This window comes from Phyllopteryx taeniolatus, chromosome 5, assembly GCF_024500385.1.
Source record: "Phyllopteryx taeniolatus isolate TA_2022b chromosome 5, UOR_Ptae_1.2, whole genome shotgun sequence".
Lineage (NCBI taxonomy): Eukaryota > Metazoa > Chordata > Actinopteri > Syngnathiformes > Syngnathidae > Phyllopteryx > Phyllopteryx taeniolatus.
This window is the reverse complement of record NC_084506.1, coordinates 2,651,342-2,671,593: the sequence shown is the minus strand read 5'-3', so window position 1 is coordinate 2,671,593 and position 20,252 is coordinate 2,651,342. Positions and strand designations below refer to the sequence as shown.

General features: G+C 42.7%; 1 protein-coding gene across 2 annotated transcripts; it reads left to right on the top strand.

The window, feature by feature from the left end:
- Positions 1-541: 541 nt before the first annotated feature.
- On the top strand, positions 542-20,225 carry ano10b (anoctamin 10b). Of its 2 annotated transcripts, XM_061775239.1 has the most exons (16): positions 542-696; positions 785-875; positions 3,572-3,819; positions 4,833-5,006; positions 5,685-5,822; positions 7,896-8,012; positions 8,884-9,000; positions 9,711-10,049; positions 11,730-11,912; positions 12,089-12,144; positions 12,224-12,298; positions 12,456-12,620; positions 16,686-16,877; positions 16,951-17,088; positions 17,172-17,288; positions 18,633-20,225. In XM_061775239.1, exons 3-16 carry the CDS (start codon positions 3,579-3,581, stop codon positions 18,654-18,656), a joined length of 2,076 nt encoding a protein of 691 aa, XP_061631223.1. In that variant the 5' UTR covers positions 542-696; positions 785-875; positions 3,572-3,578; the 3' UTR covers positions 18,657-20,225. The 2 variants fall into 2 exon arrangements, 1 of the variants encoding a protein (XP_061631223.1); XR_009788759.1 differs by lacking the exons at positions 542-696; positions 785-875 and having other exon boundaries at positions 2,704-3,819; positions 16,951-17,107; positions 18,633-18,656.
- The last annotated feature ends 27 nt before the right edge of the window (positions 20,226-20,252 follow it).

Genomic DNA, 20,252 nt, shown 5'->3' with positions numbered 1-20,252 from the left:
AATGAGCCAAAATTCTTGCCATCTATTGTGAGAAGCTTGTACTAATGAAATGTATGTAAACCTCTGACTTTTAAGAAAGTAATGAAAAAATGCAAAAAAACAAAAACTCTCATTCTTCTAGCATTTAGCAAATAACAATCATTTTGGTAACTGACCTAAAACAGGAAAAGTTCAATCTGATTTCATATCAGTGAGAAAAAAGGCCATGTGTCTTTTTAATGACTTTATGTAAACATCTGGTTTCAACTGTGCATACTGTACTACATATGATATCAGTTTAAGGTTATAAGGAAATGACTGCTCTTGTTTTTTTCAGCAGAATATGAAGTATTTGAATTACACTGTATGAATTTGACTTTTCACTTGCAATCTACACCGCAGTTTGTGTCCGCAGCAACTGTGTGTACGTGTGTGTGTGTAAGAGAGAGATAGAGAGCAAGAGATGCTGACCAATCACACACTGACAGCGACGTGTGGAGCAGTAGGACCCTGGGTTGCAACAACAGCAGCAGTAAGGCAGCGAGCGGGCCTGAGGGAGGAGCCTGAATATAAACCAAACAAGCCTCCACACCCTGCAGTCTAGGGAAGTTCCTCTGCATTCTTGCCATACATGCACACACACACACACACACACACACATATACACAAAAAATTCACGCACATTAACAGGAAAGCTGTGAGGACTCTGCGGGCTGAGTAAGTGTGTGCAGAGTCAGAGAGTGTTATTTCTGCTGTGTTTTCAACAAAGCTGACGACATGAAGCTTTCTTCGTGTTCCACAACAGGAGGGGGTGTGGTGCGGTGAGGTCGCGGTGGGCCTGCCGGAGGCCTGCTGAAGGACCGGAGACCAGACGCTCATCATCCAGGCCCCGCCAGGTGTTGTATTTCCTAATTCATCCTCTTTGTCACTTTTCACGTCACTTTCTCTTGCTCCTGGGAGTCCATGTAATCATAGTACAAGTCCAGTGCTCGGCAACCGCAGTCTATCCTCACTGGCCTTTTTTGGCCTGTCAGTATCTCAGTGCAGTACAGTTTGATACGTCTACCGAAACAAGTCGCTGTCACTGATACTTTGACTTTTCAAGTCCATAGATGCACAATGTTGTACATTCAGCCCCCATAATATAAGCCCCAAGTTGTGTTGTGTTATTATCATGCAATACACTCACAGAACACTTCATTTGTTACACCTGCATAATCAAATGAGCTCCGGTACAATGTAAAAAAATCCTGCCTTTAGAGAAATAATGAGAGAAAGAATGCCCCATTTTGTGTTTCTGTTTATTATTGCAGTTGTTGCAGCAGTATACTCCTGCATTGCATCACAATGAGAGCGTGTGCTAATATTTTGGTCTTATCACGGAGCTAAATAAGCTAATCAGTTTATTATAAACACTAGATGTGAGACAAAATAGGGATAATGTGATCGTATCTTGTGGTTCACTATTGATGAATAAAAGCAAAGTCTGACATTCTTGGCCAATCTAAACGACCAATGTTTGGATTTATACTCATTATTTAAGTCGGCCGAAACATAAAACATTGTAGATGGTTTTCATCCAATATCTCGATTTTCACAGACGCTGTCTTGTGTATTATTGTTATCTTTGGAAAGCTATTGTGATAACACATAGCACAGTAACGTCGAGTTTAGCGTTTCTGCCTCGTAGTTCTGAGGTTTGAGGTTTGAACTTGTAAGTTCCAGCCTTCCTGTGCGGAGTTTCGCATGTTCTTCCCAGCGCTTGTCTGGGTTTTCTGTTGATACTCCAGCTGTGAATCACATTGAAAGCTCTAATTTGTAAATGAGTGCCCTGCGATTGGCTAATGACCAATCCAGGGTCTAACCACATCTCACCCACGATCCTTAGAAGGACAAGCACTATAGAAATGAATGGATGGGGAGGTTAACGATTCCCAACCCTAATAAACGTTCAGCACGGCAAACTCCAACCCCCAAAATAAACGTGTTGCTGGTGCTGTGGCAATAAAATCAAACTGAAGTGAAAGACAATCCGCCTTTAATATACTGTAAAAAATAATGCTTGATATTTCATTCTGCGTGTTATTAATATGTATAATCCATCCATCCATTCTCTGTACCACTTATTCTCACTAGGGTCGCGGATGACTACGTATCCCAGCTGTACACAATGAACTGGTCGCCTGCCTACCTACTGTTGCTGATTATTGTTTTCTGTTTGAGTAATATCGCTTGATCAAGCCTTTTCTAACATTCCATACTACAAAATAAGCCAATTATGTATGATTATTGCTGAAATCGGATCAGACCGATATCGATATCGACCAAAACCCAAACCTGCAATATTGGTATTGGATCGGAAGTGAAAAAGTTGGATCGGGACATCCATAGTAGGGTGAAAGCTGCAGCTGGCTACTAGTGCGGACTGAATGGGTGGCAACAATGGGGAAATGAAAGGCCAGTGTTTTGAGGTTAATAACCCCTCAACAACAACAACATATTGAAAAAAAAGAACTGTGAACTAGTTTGTTTTTGGACCAGTGAACTTGGTTCAAAATTTTGAACTACGAACTATGAACTAAAGTAGTTCATTTTTGGACGGTGAACTGAACTTTGAACAAGTTCGCATAGAAGGCACACCCGCAAACCTAGCGAGGATCATTTGTATATAGGATAGATGTTATCGTGTAATTTGACTTGATGTTTTTGACAGCTTTTGATTTCAGTAAATATGACCTCCTAATCCATCCATCCATTTTCTGAGCCGCTTCTCCTCACTAGGGTCGCGGGCGTGCTGGAGCCTATCCCAGCTGTCATCGGGCAGGAGGCGGGGTACACCCTGAACTGGTTGCCAGCCAATCGCAGGGCACATCGAAACAAACAACCATTCGCACTCACAGTCATGCCTACGGGCAATTTAGAGTCTCCAATTAATGCATGTTTTTGGGATGTGGGAGGAAACCGGAGTGCCCGGAGAAAACCCACGCAGGCACGGGGAGAACATGCAAACTCCACACAGGCGGGGACGGGGATTGAACCCCGCACCTCAGAACTGTGAGGCTGACGCTCTAACCAGTCGGCCACCGTGCCGCCTGACCTCCTAATGTATATTCAAAATATATCCAACGAAGGTGTGAAACCTTTGGAAAATTTTGCCGTTTTATGCAAAAATAATTGAGATTCGTATTTTCACCCGAATCATGATGACACATTTTGCTGTAATTCACTTCATTACGGTGAGGTTTTAAAAATCCAACGTTACTATGTTAATATTACAAGAGTGGTGGCGGTTGCACTATTTCCAACCACCAAACGACTGCTGTACTGTTCCTGAGTACTCCCATCAGCTTCCAATGCAGTCAATACAGTACAGTTCTTTTTTCTCATCTTAGAATTAATTAATTTGATGTACGGTAATCTTTCTTTTTCTCTCGTTTCCCCTTCGCCAAACTGTTTCTCTTGGTTATTTCAAAATGTTATTTGTAAAGCAAGCAATTTTGTGAAACAAACAATCTGGCACATGAATTTGTGTCACTGGGACCTCATTTGTATGACTGCTGTCACCCCCCCACGTGTCCACTTTTTGCCTAAGTGCCATCATGAGTAAGGCAGGATGCGACGAAGGTGGACGAAGTATCTCCGAGGAGAACCCTGAGAAGTCGCCTCGTGACAAGCCCCCGGGTGCTCCGACAACAGGGCCGGGATGGACGAAGGTTAGCTGCCCCTGTTGTGTGTCAGAGCGGGTCGAGCCACTGGTTCTGGTGAAACTTGGCGAGAAGGTCCGTCCTGAGACAAAAAGGTGGCTCCTCAAGCTGATTGGCACTCCTCAGAAAGATGGAGGTGAGTTCATGGAACAAGCATGAACGCTTTAGGAAAGACAAATATTGATGATGACGCTTAGGGTCAAAGACTCTATTTGGGATTCCCCCCATAGAACCAAAAACGTGTCAGCCAGTTCCTTTCGTCAGGGGTCAGGTTGTACAACATGCTTGCTGACCACTGCTCCTCAGGGATAGTTAAATGCCGACAACAAATTGTGTTGTGGACAAATGTGCAAATCAAATACTGTACGTAGCTTGACCTTTAGTTTGGTTAACCATCTCGTAACGCTCATCAGGTCATTTGTAGGGAGCATGGTTTTGACCTTGCACCCTTGCACTTAACGTGTTAAACGTTTTCCTGCATTATTTCATACAACTGTAAAGGGCTTCTCGCCAATCAGCAAAAAAAGATAATGATTACCAAACTTCAAATACGAAGATGGCTCACACTTCTGAGTTCGGCAGTTTAAACTGTTTTCTCCAGGTGCGTTGGCTTCCTCTCATGCTTCTAAGGTTGAGTGAGAATGGTCCTTTGTTTATGTTTGGCTGGTGACCGGCCCCTGGGGTACAATACCTTGCCTGTCGCCCTAAGTCAACTGGGATACGCTCCAGCACATCCAAGGCCGCCATGAGGATATGCATTATAGGCCAATTTTCACCTCCCCCAAAAAAACCCCAAACAAACCAAAAAAAACCTACTATAATACAGTGCTATGCAAACATGAGGTCAATCTTTCCACATGACTTCCCCGATCTCACTGATGTCACATTGTCCTGGCACCGATTTGTTTCGGCAATGCGGTTGAAGTACAGCATATTAACTAGCAGCACTAGCACAAATCTGATGTGTATGGATGTACACGACAAACAAACAGATATTTTGCTCAGTTGGATGTCACATCAACATGTTAAGTTAAACCAAAACTCATCAACCAGTGGGAGAAGGTGGAAGCCAATTATGTTCTTGTTCCTTCCCCTTTGGTGCAGAGATTTCAAAATGTGAGCGTGACTAACTCTCCTCTACTCGCCCAGGTGCATCATTACTGGCCCACCCGGGTGAAGATGCCACTGGTGATATCATCATGGTCTCTGCCCCGCGGTGCACATTGCTGCAAGCCACCGAGGAGTTGGGTCTGTGCAAGACGTACAACACCGGGGAAATGGAGACGTTCTCATACGACGACAGAGACAACTTTAGACACTCAGGTAGCTAGTAGAAAGACGGACATAGGAACGTAGGGATAATAAGTGAGAAGAAGAAATCTAATGATACTCTGAGTAGTAAAATGACTAATGTTCAGATTAATTGCTAATATTGGAAAACAAATGCACCTGAGAACCGCTGAATTTCGGTTAAAAAAAAGTAGACAATTAAATGCAGTAAAAAAAAAAAAAAACGACATACTTGCGTTTCACTTGGGTAATTACTTAAATTATGAGTAAAATGTTATTGTTTGTGCATCATATAGTATTGTGATAAACTAATGAATTTAATGAATTCACAAATTTTCATTTTATTTTTAAATAGATCCTTTAAAATTTGGTTGCAAGCCGTGTCAGTTGTCTGGTCTGACTTGACTCTGAATTCTCATTATCTTCTTCAGTGTAAGATAAACAAATGTTGTCTGCAGTGACTGTGTTAAGAAGGAAAACAAATGTTTTTAATTGTTAATTCCCTTTTGAAGCATCTGGAGTCTTTTAATCAAATATAAAATGATTGACACGTACAGTATGCTGCAGGTCCTCTTTTTGGTGGCCATGTTTTTCTGGACATGGCTTCCTACATTCTGTGAATTTGAGAGCAGGAACATAACATTTCAGCATAATGGCATACTTCACACTTAAGAGTTTGTCTCTCCGGCTGTTCCCATCCCTGTGTGACAGACAACATGGAGATCTTCCTGACGCTGGCTGAGAGACAGTTCATAGTAAAGTATGAGCTGGAGGGTCTGCGTGCGCAGAGGGATGTGAGGATACCTGGACTGGCTGACAAGTACACCCTTCAGCACCGAGACAACATCTGTGAGTGCTACAGTAAAATAGAATAGGATGGAAATTGTGCTGAGATTAAACAGTATTGGATGGTCTCTTTCAACACATCATTTGGGATAAACGGCATATACACTCAGTCAATCAATCAATTTATTTATAAAGAGCATTTCAGGCACAAGGCAAACCCAATGTGCTTTACAATGGTTAAAACAATAGTACTAGCAATAATAGTGCAAACAACAAAAAAGTTCAAAGCTTTTTAAAGTAATATAGGAAAAAACATGCAACTCAAAGCTGTAACACATACAGTATACATTTTCCTTCATACTTACATACTCAGGACACACATGGGCAGCATAAACACACACAGAGACATCTGTCAGTCTGAGATTGAGAAGAAGCCCCTTAATTTGGAAATGTTTTTCCAATGGTAGAAGGCTGATTTTGTGATGTAGTTGACATGACGTTTGAAATTAAAATTACTGTCAATGATTGCGCTCAGATTTTGGGCTTCACTTTTACTGTCCAGTGATAGGGATTTTGCGAATTTATTTCTGTGAACCTGTGCACCAACGATGAGTATTTATATTTTGTGTTTGTTAAGATGTAAAAGATTATCTGTCATCCGCTGGTAAATATCAATGATACAGTGTATGAGGGAATGTATGGGAGACAAATCAAAATGTAAAAATGTTTATGTATGATTTGAAAAAGTGGGAGCATGTAAAGATTGAATAACAGTGGGACAATAATTGACCCTTGGGGACACCACATGTGATGCCCTTTCTCTTTCATATCCCCAATAGATATGAAGTAGTGCCCGTCATGTCGGTAAAATTTGAGTCGTCCCTCGTCTTATCACAGTTCACTTTTTTGCGGTTTCACTTTATCACAAAATGTTTGAATCGTACATATAAAATTTTATATTGCGGATGTTTTTCTATATTTTTCCACAGGCACCGCTACTACAGACTCATGTAGCAATAAACGTGAGTCAGGAGGAAAGAGTATGTAAAAGAAAAAATTTCCAAAGTTTGGGATGATTTCACACTTAAAAAAAGAAGATAAAGTCAATGTGTCTACTGCAATGCAGAACTGGCTTGCGCAATTGCACGTCTATGGTAAAGTAAACATCATTAGCTAATTTAATATAGCCTACCACCACTAGTTTGAACGAATTGTAATCCCTCCACAGGTGGTCAAGGATAGACAAAGCCATCAGTGCCCTTTCATTCACTTTATTGAACAAATGGTAAGAAAATAAACATGTAATAAACACATTTATTCGCGAGCTTCCGATGGCCATAACCTATGCCGAGTAACTGGCTAATGGTTAGCCACTTAACAGCGAGCACTATCCTGAGCCAACACAACTAAATCAACCTGCATTCAAAGTCACAGATACTACAGTGTAGAATGTAAGGACGGCAACTCCAACTGGACAAAAATAATTCCTGTACCTCGCATGCATATTTTGTATTGGTATTCTTTTTATGAAGCTTTAAAATATATATAAATAAAATAAATATATGGTCTCTACTTTGTGGATTTTTGTCTATCACAGGGGCTTCTGGGATGTAACCCCTGCAATAAACGAGGGACTACTGTCCTAACACAGCAAGCGCATATTGTACAAGAGCTATATCAAAAAGTCTACCTCAATGTTATAATTGCCATTTAACAGTATATTTTTATTGTTAAGGTTTCAATGTGCTCCTATTGGCTGCATGAAAATGCACATACACATGACCTCTTTTACAACGTCATGATAGTTGATATTGGAATCATCTCCTGAAATGATGTGATCTAAAAATCTGTAAAAAAAAAATTTTTAACTGTAATGACAGGTATGTAGATTTTTGCTCCCACGTTTCAGCCAGTATCTAGTTGTACAATGTCTATGACTTGCTGATCTCAGCTGTTCTTGGTTTTTCACTTTCAATCTTGAAAATGCTTCCCTCAGCATCCCTGCCATTGAGTGTATGTTTATGTTACTATATACTGTTTGTGTGTGATGGTAATGGCTTGGTTACCGCACAGTTCAGGACCTTCACTCTATGTGTTGTTTTGATGAAATGTGTAATCCTGAGTGGATATTTGCAGGGCAGAAGATGAGCTCCGCTGGTGTTGTCGTGGACACGTTCCCTCTTCATAACCGGGTAAAACTGAAAGAGCTCAGTAAATCCTGGTACTCTGGGAACCAGCTGTCACAACCACTGGGTAGGTGGATGTGCATGACTGACACAGACAAACACACACGGCTCTATTAATTCATTTGTGTTTGTCTGAAGCGACATCCATGGTGTTTGGTGATATTTTGCAGTCATTTTTAACCAGAAATTCTACTTATTCCCATTAACAGCGTAGTAATGATCATAAGTTCACAATACATGTGGCTGAACGATATCTTCTGCGTTGTTCCTCCTCCTTCTTCTTTTCGAGAGGAATCATATGAGGTAGTTGGCCTACTCTGTTCAACCAACCATTGTGACCCCAAGTCCGGATAAGTGGCCTAAAATGGATGAATGGTTGGATGGATGCCATTCCCCAACCTATAAAATCACAGTGAGGGGACACATTGTCCTTCCAGAAGATGGCTGTCCTGTGTGGGAACACAGAGGGTTTATTCTTCAACAGTGATTAGTTACATATGGAATCAGAGCAGATATGGAAGCATCACCTGATGTAAACTCACTGGCTACAACATCAGTATATCAAAATACAGCTTTTAGATCAAAACAAACAATAACAGTATGTATATTACTGTGGTTGCAGTGATATAAGACTGCAATGCGTGCTCAAAAATGAAGCTGCATGAAATGTAAGGAACACTTCTCAGTTTTGTACCACTAAAAGGTACAACCACAATAATAAACAACATGCATTAATACCTCTCATTATGTCATTGTAAAGACTGGATTTTGATAACTCTTGCATTGGATCTCATTAGACTGTGGAGTAGGACCTAATATTGTGACTGCTGAGTGTCTCCACAACCCAACAGGATGTATAGTCATAACCCGTAATCAATGTTATTTACTGTGTTAGTTTTGCGTGACTCAATATTTTCTTTTGTCTGCTTCGCTATCAGATTCAGTCAATGCATATTTTGGAAGCGCAGTGGGCTTCTACTTCAGCTTCCTTGATTTCTACACCTGGTCTCTGCTGCCCCCTGCTATGCTGGGTCTTTCCATCACATACTTCTCCAGTAAGTATATGCAGCAACATTTAGGTTCTGAACAGAATAGTGTTTGTGTAGTTTTCAGAAAAGGCAAACTAATAAATAATTCAAATTTGTATTTAAGTGACTTTTTAATCTTTTCATTTTCCCCCTCCAATTTGTTGCAGGCAGTTTTGTAGCATAGTCTGACTTTTTTTTTTTTTTTTAAATTATGATACTGTAATGCCAATAATTTTACCCACCATTTCATCTAAGGTTCACTACAAGCATTTTATCAACAGATTGTTGAAATAACATCTATTTGAAAAATAGTATAATAGTATAAAGTATCTATAAAACATGACTCATCATTAAAATCCTGTTTTGATTGACACTGTCAGAGATTTATTAATTTAGCAACCAAAACAATGGAATCAACCCTTACTATGGTGAAATGCCATTTTAGACAACTTCAAACGAACCACAATAAAATACTTACAGTACCATCCATCAAAACTGAGCATTATTACCTTTATGAAGGTGGCATTTTTTAATTGTGCAAATGGTCACGTTGTAATATAATATGTTCAAATCCAACATAAACTTTTTATTTTTTATTATTCATAAGTTAGGACTGAAGAACAGTAGCGGCAGATGAGAATTCAGTCATTTCCTCAATCTTCTCCTGTCCCACACGTCTTGACAATATGTTGTGTATAATTGTGTGTCATACTTGAAGTGTTTTGTGTTGTTCCCAGGTGAGGTGCAGAAGGAAGCGGTGGAGGCAGTGGCTGGCTCGCAGGCCGAGATCCACAACGAGGAGTCTGGACTGGCCGTCAGCGGTCACATGATCCAGGCTGTGTTCAGCATGCTCTGGTCCACTGTCTTCATGGAGCTGTGGAAGCGTCGCAGCTCGTCCATGTCTTACCGCTGGGGGACCCTTCACCTCGCCGAGCGCTTCGCAGAGCCTCGGCCCGGTTTCCACGGTGATCTTGGGTTGAACCCTGTCACGGGCCGTGTGGAGCCCCTGTTTCCTGAATGGCAGAGGGATCTGCGGATGGCGCTGGTCTCCATCCCGGTGGTCGGACTGTTTCTGGGTATGACGCCCGACTGGGTTGAAAGTGACAAGCTTTGCAAATTATTCTTCCATTTGTTTGTGGTTTATTAGCTATGTCAATGCTTAACAGATTTTAACACAACTATAGAACATTTCTGGCTTAATCAGGACAAATGAGCTCGTATTAAGCTTTTATTGTAGCAGCCTAATCAAACAGCAATGCTGCGCCAATGATGTCATGACATCTCACGTACTAAATATCCATTCAATGATCAATTTTCCATAGCGCTTGTCCTCATTACAGTCAGCTGTGTTGGAGCCTATGGCGTCTGGCGTTTGGTGAGAGGCAGCGTGCAAGCTGGATTAGTTGGCAGTCAACTGTATGACACGTATACACAAACAATAATTCACACTCACATTAACGCCTCCGAGCGGTTTAAAGGACCTGTAATATCTATTTTTTTTTGCTCAAGGAAATTAATCTGGCAGTCATTGCCAATAATATCAATCCATTTCGGGGCTATCAGTAAATAATTAATTGCCGTGGGAACGCCCCTTTTAAATCAACAAAATTGATTTTAACAACAGCGATCGATTTTAACAAAACAAGCCAACTCAAAAATATCTAACCTCCCTATTTTCACTCATTAGTGTCTTTAAAAAAAACAAAAACATCCAGACTTTCAATATAGGCGACAATTACAACACACGGCTTTCTTCCACAGAACGAGGAACAAGGCTGCTTTTCGACACTTCTCCGACATTTTAAGCCTTCGGGAGTGTTTATAGATTTGTTCTCCATCTCGAGCTATTTTCACCACTTGTTGCTTAGCAGATGTGGGGACAGACCAATAGTATCGATTCGTGAAGCGACAAAAGAACACGCACTGTTGTGAAAAAATGTGCTCGTCTTCTGTCGCTGACAGAAGGCCCACAGAGGTTTCGACCACAATTTGAGCAGGCCAAAATTTGGCTGAAAATCAAATATATGAAAATACAACCCTAAAATTATTACTCCGTGTATAATGGAGTTTTTTTTTGTTTGTTTTTTTTTCCTGGAGGCATCGTTTTTAAGTCCAAAGCTATTGAATAAGTGCCAATATTCACAGTATTGCATACTGTAGGTCCTTTAAGAGTCTTCATTTAGGCTATAATGAATGTTACTGGAATGTGAAAGGAAGCCAGAGTAACCTGAGAAAACCCACACAAGCCCAAGAACTGTGAGACATACATGCAAACCACTTCCTAGGCATCCTTTGACTATTGTAATCTTACAGTGTTGAATTTATTTGCTATTGCATTTCACAGTAATCTCAGTGGAATGCAATCGCAATGTGCAAAGGCCGTCGTCGACCGATAAATTTGTAGGTTGTTGTTTTTTTCTCAAATGTATTCAGAAGACAGTTCCCAAGCTAAAAAAATACATGCTCGGATTTGACTTGTTTCCTACGCACACTTGTTGTCCTGGACCAGACAGGAAAACCTTCGTAAAGGAGATTTTTGAAATCTGGAATGAGGCTATATCAAATAATAATTAAACAAATAAATCAAAAAAGCCCCTTTCGGGATTAACCTATTTTTTATTATCTGGGATTTGCAAATTGATACATTTATGCCAATTTGAGAGCGAATGCCACTTTAATCTTGAAAGGTGTCTAAGCTCCTATGACCTGTGGATGACTTCCAGGGTCTTGAAGTCCAGTCTCATGTGTGTCTGCAGGCATGGTGGTCCTCGGTATGCTGTGTTTCTACTGGGGGGAAAACCAGGTGATGTGGCTCCATGAAGAATGGGACTCAATGGTGTCTCAGACGTTACTCTACGCACCCTCTGTGCTTCACATTGTCTACACGAATGTGCTGGCTACTGTTTACAAAACCGTGGCCCAGTCTCTGACTGAATTTGGTGCGTGAACAACAAGACTTTGTAACTGTATTGAAGAACTTATTCTAGCCCTGTAGTGACCATTTTTCAAAACGAGAGTATGTTCACCCCTCAGTGTCCAGACTCCAAATGAATAGCACTTGTGTGATGTGACCACCGGGTAATTTCATCATCATACTGTACATGTGTCCTTTAAGAGAACCACAGAGAAGAGTCTGCCTTCCAGAACCACCTAACAGCCAAAGTCTTGGTGGTGAGTTTCCTCCTTTCTCTTGGAGCAGTATTACGCCATCCAACTGTCTGATGACTCAACTGTTTTTCTCTTTACTCAGTTCACATTCTTCAACTACTTTGCAGTCCTCTTTCACATTGCATTCGTCAAGCAGGATGTGCCTTTGCTTCGTAAGGTAACAGCTGACCTCCACATTACTACACTCACTATCCACATAAGTACAGTCCAGCAGAGCCTGCCTGAAAAAGGGCAAACTATCAAATTTAACAAAAAAATAAATAAAAAACAATCAAGTCTGGTGGCCCATGTGAATAATTTCCGTCTGTGTGTAGCGCCTGGCGTCTTTGCTGGTCGTTACCCAGTTGGTGAACCAGGTGACAGAGGTGGTGGTACCCTTCCTGGTAGACCGCTTCGTTAGCGCTCCCCACAGGAAGGAGAGTGAAGATGACCCAGAGGAGGACAAATTTAGAAATCAAATCACACTGCCTGTGTTCCCGGTGAGTGCAGTTTTTAAATATGAAATGATTTATTATTTTATGTTTAATGTCATGTTTTTGCGTCATATTTTGTTTTATGCTTGGTGTATATGTTTTGTTTATCACATAGTACAGTTTGTTGTATTTATACTTTTTTGTACTTGCTTTTATTTTGCCTTGTTTTGCCCTGCTGTCTGCAATCAGGTCAGCAATATAAATGAAAACATTAGGGTTGGCTTCAGCTGACATGTGGATCCCAAAGCAGACAAAAACATCCATCCATCCATCCATTTCCTACTGCTTATCTGAGGTTGGGTCGCGGGGGCAGTAGCTTTAGCAGGGACATCCAGACTTCCCTCTCCCCAGCCACTTCCTCCATCTCTTCCGAGGGGATCCCGAGGCGTTCCCAGCCCAGCCGAGAGACATAGTCTCTCCAGCGTGTCCTGGGTCGTCCCCGGGGTCTCCTCCCGGTGCCCGGAACACCTCACCAGGGAGGCGTCCGGGAGGCATCCGAATCAGATGCCCCAACCACCTCATCTGGCTCCTCTCAATGCGGCTCTACTCTGATCCCCTCCCGGATGACCGAGCTTCTCACCCTCTCTCTAAGGGAGAGCCCGGCCACCCTGCGGAGGAAACTCATTTCAGCCTCTTGATCTTGTTCTTTCGGTCACGACCCACAGCTCATGACCATAGGTGAGGGTAGGAATGTAGATCGTCGGGTAAATAGGGAGCTTCGCCTTTGGGCTTAGCTCCTTCTTCACCACAACGGACTGACACAAAGTCCGCATCACTGCAGACTCTGCACCGATCCACTTGTCGATCTCCTGTTCCATTCTTTCCTCACTCGTGAACAAGAACCCAAGATATTTGAACTCCTCCACTTGGGGAAGGATCTCATCCCCGACCCGGAGAGGGCACTCCACCCTTTTCCGAATGAGGACCATGGTCTCAGATTTGGAGGTCCTGATTCTCATCCCAGCTGCTTCACACTCGGCTGCGAACCGCTCCAGTGAGTGTTGGAGATCACAGCCTGATGAAGCCAACAGAACCACATCATCTGCAAAAAGCAGAGATGAAATTCTGAGGCCAACCCTCACCGGAAACGAGTCTGACTTACTGCCGGCAATGCGGACCAAGCTCCGACACCGGTCGTGCAGGGACCGAACAGCCCGTATCAGGGGATTCGGTACCCCATACTCCCGAAGCACCCCCCACAGGACTCCGGGAGGGACACGGTCTAACGCCTTCTCCAAGTCCACAAAACAGACTGGTTGGGCGAACTTCGATGCCCCCCGAGGACCCTGCCGAGGGTGTAGAACTGGTCCACTGTTCCACAGCCATGACAAAAACCACACTGCTCCTCCTGAATCTGAGATTCGACATCCTGATGGACCCTCCTCTCCAGCACCCCTGAATAGACCTTACCAGGGAGGGTGAGAAGTGTGATTCCCCTGTAGTTGGAACATACCCTCCGGTCCCCCTTCTTAAAAAGGGGGACCACCATCCCAGTCTGCCAATCCCCGATGTCCATGCGATGTTGCAGAGGCATGTCAAACAAGACAGCCCCACAACATCCAGAGCCTTTAGGAATTCTGGGCGAATCTCATCCACCCCCGGAGCTTTTTAACCACCTCGGTGACCTCAACCCCAGAGATAGGAGAGCCCGCCTCAGAGAAACCAGACTCTGCTTCCTCATGGGAAGGGACTCACAGCGTCCCGAGTCGAGGTCAGCAGCGCCCCATGCCCACTATACACAGTGTTGATGTGCTTCCCTGAGACACCGGATGGTGGACCAGAATTTCCTCGAAGCTGTCCGTAAGTCTTTCTCCATGGCCTCACCGAACTCCTCAGTTTTTGCCTCAGCGACCACCAAAGCTGCATTCTGCTTGGCCAGCCGGTACCCATCAGCTGCCTCAGGAGTCCCACAGCCCAAAAAGACCCAATTGGACTCCTTCTTCAGCTTGACGGCATCCCTCACCAGTGGTGTCCACCAACGGGTTTGGTGATTTCCCCCTCGACAGGCACCGATCACCTTATGGCCACAGCTTCAGTCGGCCGCCTCAGCAATGGAGGCGCGGAACATGGTCCACTCAATGTCCCCCGCCTCCCCCGAGACGGGGGTGAAGTTCTGCCGAAGGTGGGAGTTAAAACTCCTTCTGACAGGGGCTTCTGCCAGACGTTCCCAGCAGACCCTCACAATACGTTTGGGCCTGCCACGTCGGACCGGCATCTTCCCCCACCATCGGAGCCAATTCACCACCAGGTGGTGATCAGTTGACAGCTCCGCCCCTCTCTTCACCCGAGTGTCCAAGACATGCGGCCGCAAGTCCGATGACACGACCACAAAGTCGATCATCGAACTGCGACCTTGGGTGTCCTGGTGCCAAGTGCACGTGTGGACAGCCTTATGTTTGAACATCGTGTTCGTTATGGACAATCCGTGATGAGCACAGAAGTCCAATAACAGAACACCGGGCCACATTGACTTTTAAAATTTGGCAGACGGGCCAAGCCAGGACAAGATGCTTACATATAAAAAAACAAACAAACAAAAAAAACAAAAAAAAGGCATTGTAGTGTTAATACTTTGATTGACCTTTAATGGGAACAGTGTTGTTTTATTGATCACCTTGTTTTGCCAGTGCATCAAATTCTGGTGTTAGTTTTGTTGTGGCAATTCTCAGAACACATCTGAGGTGTTCATCACTCAGCTGGGATCTGTAGGATGTTTTGTTGGTGTTCATCACACTAAAAGTCTGTTCACACACATATGTAGAGCCAAACACCACCAGCATCCTTTGTGCCATCTTCCGGATTTTGGGAAATTTGTCTGCGCTAAATGAAGCATAAAACTCATCCAGTTTGAGTCGAACGTCTCTTTTAAGACAGTATCACACTGGAGATCAATCAGTTCCATCTGCAACTCCCGTGGCGCTGTTTCAGGGTCTTGTGTGACTGAATCTTGGATGGCACTTTGTCAGATAAAGGTGTTTTGCTGAGCATGCAAGCTTGATTTTAACCGCTGAGCCGTAGCCATCAGTTCCTGCGTTGATTGGCTGTTAGCATAATCAGCATGCTTGGTGGAAAATTGACTGCTGATGTTCTATTCCTCTAAAACCGCAATGGTTTCTTAACAAATTAGACATACAGCCTTTGACCGGACTTCAGTGAAAAAGTATTTAGTAGTCCATTCTATATTAAACACTTGGCACTGACTTTCGACTTTTCTTTTCTTTGGCCCACTCATGGTTGAAGAAGGGTTAAGAGCAGAAGCAGAGTAAAAACAGAACAGCCAAAGTCAAGTCAATGTATCACTGTACCTACAGCGCTACCTGGTGGAAACACTGGGCATTACAGGACAAGGTCAAATGAATGTAGTCATGATTTTGATTCTGTACCAATCTTTGGCGGGCCGGATTGAAATGATCAACGGGCTGGATGTGGCCCTCGGGTTTTAGTTTGCCCATCCCTTCCCTAGCCAGTCTCCAGACCCAAATCCCGTAGAAAATCTGTGGAGGGAGCTGAAGCTTCGAGTTGCCAAGGCGCAGCCTCCAAACCGTATGGATTTGGAGAGGAGCTGCAAAGAGGAGTGGTCCAAAACTCTTCCCGAGATGTGTGTAAACCTGATGGTCAACTACAAGAAACTCCACCAAGTACCAAGTAATGTTTTGATACGGACTGAAATACTTATTTCACACAATGAATTACAAAATAATTTGAATCTTTTGTTTTATGTGATTTTCCTTTTGATATTTTGTCCCTCCCGGTTAAAATACACCTACCATTCAAAATTATTGACCGTGCATGTCTTTGTCAGTGGGTAAACTTACAAAATCAGTGAGGGATCAAATCATTACAGTATTTCCTCCACTGTATAGTCACTCATTGTCAAGAGTCAAACAATTGGCATGTGTCAAAATCAAGTTGCTGTGGCCCTGGCCAGGAAGTAGACAGTCACACTCAGCACTATAAAAACATGTTAATTTTTGCTCACTGTTAAATATAAAATATATTTCACACACTGACCCATGTCTAGATGATCTTGAAGAGCTTGAGTGGCTTTGACAAGTTTGCGTTTTACACCAGGGCCTGTTTGCAGAGTACATTGAGCTCCTGGTGCAGTTCGGCTATCTGAGTCTTTTCTCGTGCGTCTACCCTCTGACGGCCGTGCTGCTGCTCCTCAACAACGTCACAGAGATCCGCTCCGACGCCTACAAGATCTGCAAACTCTTCCGCAAGTCCTTCTCCGCCCCCGTGGCCAACATGGGTGTATGGCAGGTCAGCAGAGTGCACGGCACACAACTTTTTGCAATTGCGAGTAGACAACTGACGTCTTTGTCTTGTCCTTCAGATTGCTTTTGAGATCCTGAGTTTCGTCGCGGTCATGTCAAACTGCTGGCTGCTGACGCTGTCGCCGCAATTGCAAAGGTTGCATCACGAGGGCCACGTGAGCAGCACCAACATTGTGCTGCTGGCCATTATGGCCGAGGTCTGACGGATCCTCATATGTAAGACTTAGACGCGTGACTTTGCTGCTGCGTATGTTTAACTGAAATGTTTGTTTTTTTACAGCATGTTCTCATCATAGTCAAGGTGATTGTGGCAGCCCTCATTCCGGATGAACCAGACTGGATCAGAAAAAAGAAAGCCCACATGCAGTACACATCCATGCAGGCTTTACGACAGCAGGTCAGCACTTTCGCCTTATATTTACAAGTATGTCTGCTAGTACAGGGCAGCACAGTGGACCATGTGGTTAGCACGTTTGCCTCACAGTTCTGAGGTTTGGCATTCAAATCTCTGCTGCAGGAACTCTGGCCTCCTCCCACAATCCATATTTGGTTAATTGAAGACTCTAAATTGTCCGTAGGCGTGAATGTGAGGCTGAATGGCTGTTGTCCATATGTGTCCTGTGACTGGTGACCTGTCCAGGGTGAAGTCCAAAGTCAGCTGGGATAGGATAACCTAACCATACCTAACCTAACCTTAACCCATCTTACCTTTGAATCTAATGAGGATAAGCGCTCTACAAAATGGATAAAACTAGACATCCCTTCAAAAGGAGTGACGCTCAAAAATCAAGATCTGATTACGTGTGGGTTTCGTCTTTAATTTAAGTAATTGTACAAATATTTGTTGTTTACCATTATTAAGAATTAAAGTAATTTTAGGCCGATGATCTCCATTTTCAGGGGCTCAAGAGTATTTGGACAATTGACTCACAAGAGGTGAACCGTGGTCCATTCCCTTGTTACTTCAAGACAAAATATCCAGATCTAAGCCAAAGGAGATCTCAGTGCAAGCGAAGGAGGCTGTTGTTACGCTGAAAAAAAAACAAAAACAAAAAAACACTTTTGAATCCAGAATACTCATGAAAGGGTTGGCATACCGTCAACATCTAGTCAAGAAACACAGAGGGTTTACAACAAGATGCTAACCACTGTGAGCATTCAAGTAGATCCTGGTTAGACTTTGCCAGAAAACCTCCCATGTTCTGGAATCTGATTCTTTGAACAGTTGAAACCATGGGCAACCTTTATAGGAATGATCAGAAGGGAAAAATAAAGCGATCTTTTGACAGGCTGGCGTTGAAACAATGATTAAGTGATTAAAAAAATACAACTCACCATTACACTGTATGTAGTTGTTATAAGTAGTGGGGACTCTGTCCTTGTTTCTCTTCAACAAGGTAGTCCAATCTTGAGTAATAGAAGATAATGACACCTGAAGTGTGTTGCTTACTAGAGGTCCAGTCTACTACGTTTTGGTCGCCGTCATTGCAGAAAATCCTACTTCATAAAAACGGCATGTTGGAAATTAGACACAAGGTATTCAATTACTTTTTTGGGGGGGGGCAGTTTTGAAGGTTTCATCGCCTCATTTGCGAGCAAGTCGTCACATATTACACAGTCACAATCCTTAGTGTTGGTGTATAAAGACAAAGTCAGTGTTGTTAGTGTCGAAAGTCGGTGTTTAGCTTTTCGGGGTTTTTATTTTAAGCCTGTAAAACGTATTTTTCCCTTTCTCTTCCAGAACCTGCCTTCTGAGGAGCCCTGAATCTGTTTCAATGTGTGAGCAACGGATCAACAACACAGAAAATAAGAACAAATTTGAGCTTTAATAGCATGTTGCTGTACCCGTATACACTTCATATGTACTTTTAAAGGTGCCATTTTATACTTTGGAGACACGTCACATGCTGTTTATTTTATTGAGATTGGGGGGAAAAAAAAGGAATTTTATTTCAAATTCATACTAGGGATATATATATTATATCAGCCTTAGATGAAGAAAATCCTATCCAATGTGACTAAAAAGGAATCTTAAGTGCAAAGTAAAGGCTCAAAGGGCTAATTATAGCAGCGGAATAAATAATATGTATAATATGCACAGGAAGAGGACGAATTTAAGAAAAATTTAAAAAATCAAAAGCAGAGTTGTTTCTAATCAAATTTTTAACTGTGCAAGGCAGGGTTTCCCCCCATAACAACATTAATATTGATTGTCTTCAAAGTCCCAACTGGCAGCTTTAATTCCACCAAGCTTCTTGCTTTTAAGCCACACGGTGCTTCAACAATGTACACCCTCTGAGTTGCACTTCCCTATCACACACGCACTTAAAAGTGCAATTCAGACTTTAGAATGTTCAACGTGTGTCCCTTTCTGGAACAATATGTGGAAACTGAATGGATACGCTGTTTGTTGTACAGGAAATGCCTTTAAAAGGTTTACATTACATATTTTCCAGGGGTGGTTGAAAGGGAGTTTTGGTCATAGAGGCAGAATATTTATTATCACGCTGACACTGCTTTCTTGTCAAGATTTGTGTTCAGTGTATTGTCCAAAGTGATCTCAGCTACAGCGAGTGACAATAGGTACATATCACAGTAAACAGCAGTTTACTTTAAAAGCTACTCTGTCTTTATTGTAACCTAGATAGGATTTAGGAACGTACTACAAAGTACTACTCATGATTTGCTTTGGTGAAGTGGTTGTAATAATGATATGATCGAATGTGTTTTCTGAATTTTGGGCAGTGATTTTCAGCTCGCCCCCTACAGGGACGACAGAAGCTCACCGAAACATGCACACGATTTGGGAAAATGCCCCCAAATATTACAAAAAGTAGATCATGATACTGCCAATTGAACCGATAGAATCTATAGAATGATGTAAGAACAAAAACAACAAAAGTTATTTTGAGAGAAACAAGCAAAAACCAAAAGAGCACTTGTACTTTGTTACTTTTTGTCAGACGTGGCGCTTTTATGCACTTGCTATTCTGTATTGCGCCTCTAATGACTGCTTAACTCAGCAGTATTACCACTAATTTGCCTTCTACTACATTGTGCTGTTCACTCTTTAGTGCTGGCAGATTGACTATCATCCATACAGTATGTGAATGTGGCAAATCATACAATGTGGAGGTTTCTTCTTCCAAAACATTGCTCTAACAATGGCGCCTCGCTGTTTCGAGCAGAAAGTTATTCCACTTCTAGCCACTAGTAGGCACCTTAAGACCAAGTGTGCTGCATGTGTTAATTCAAGATGAACAATTTAGTCAGGGCGTCTGGTCGAAAGCGGGTGTGAACATGGGCTGTATCACAATAAAGACGAGTGAAAAAGGCTGCTTTTTTTTGCTCTTCACAAATG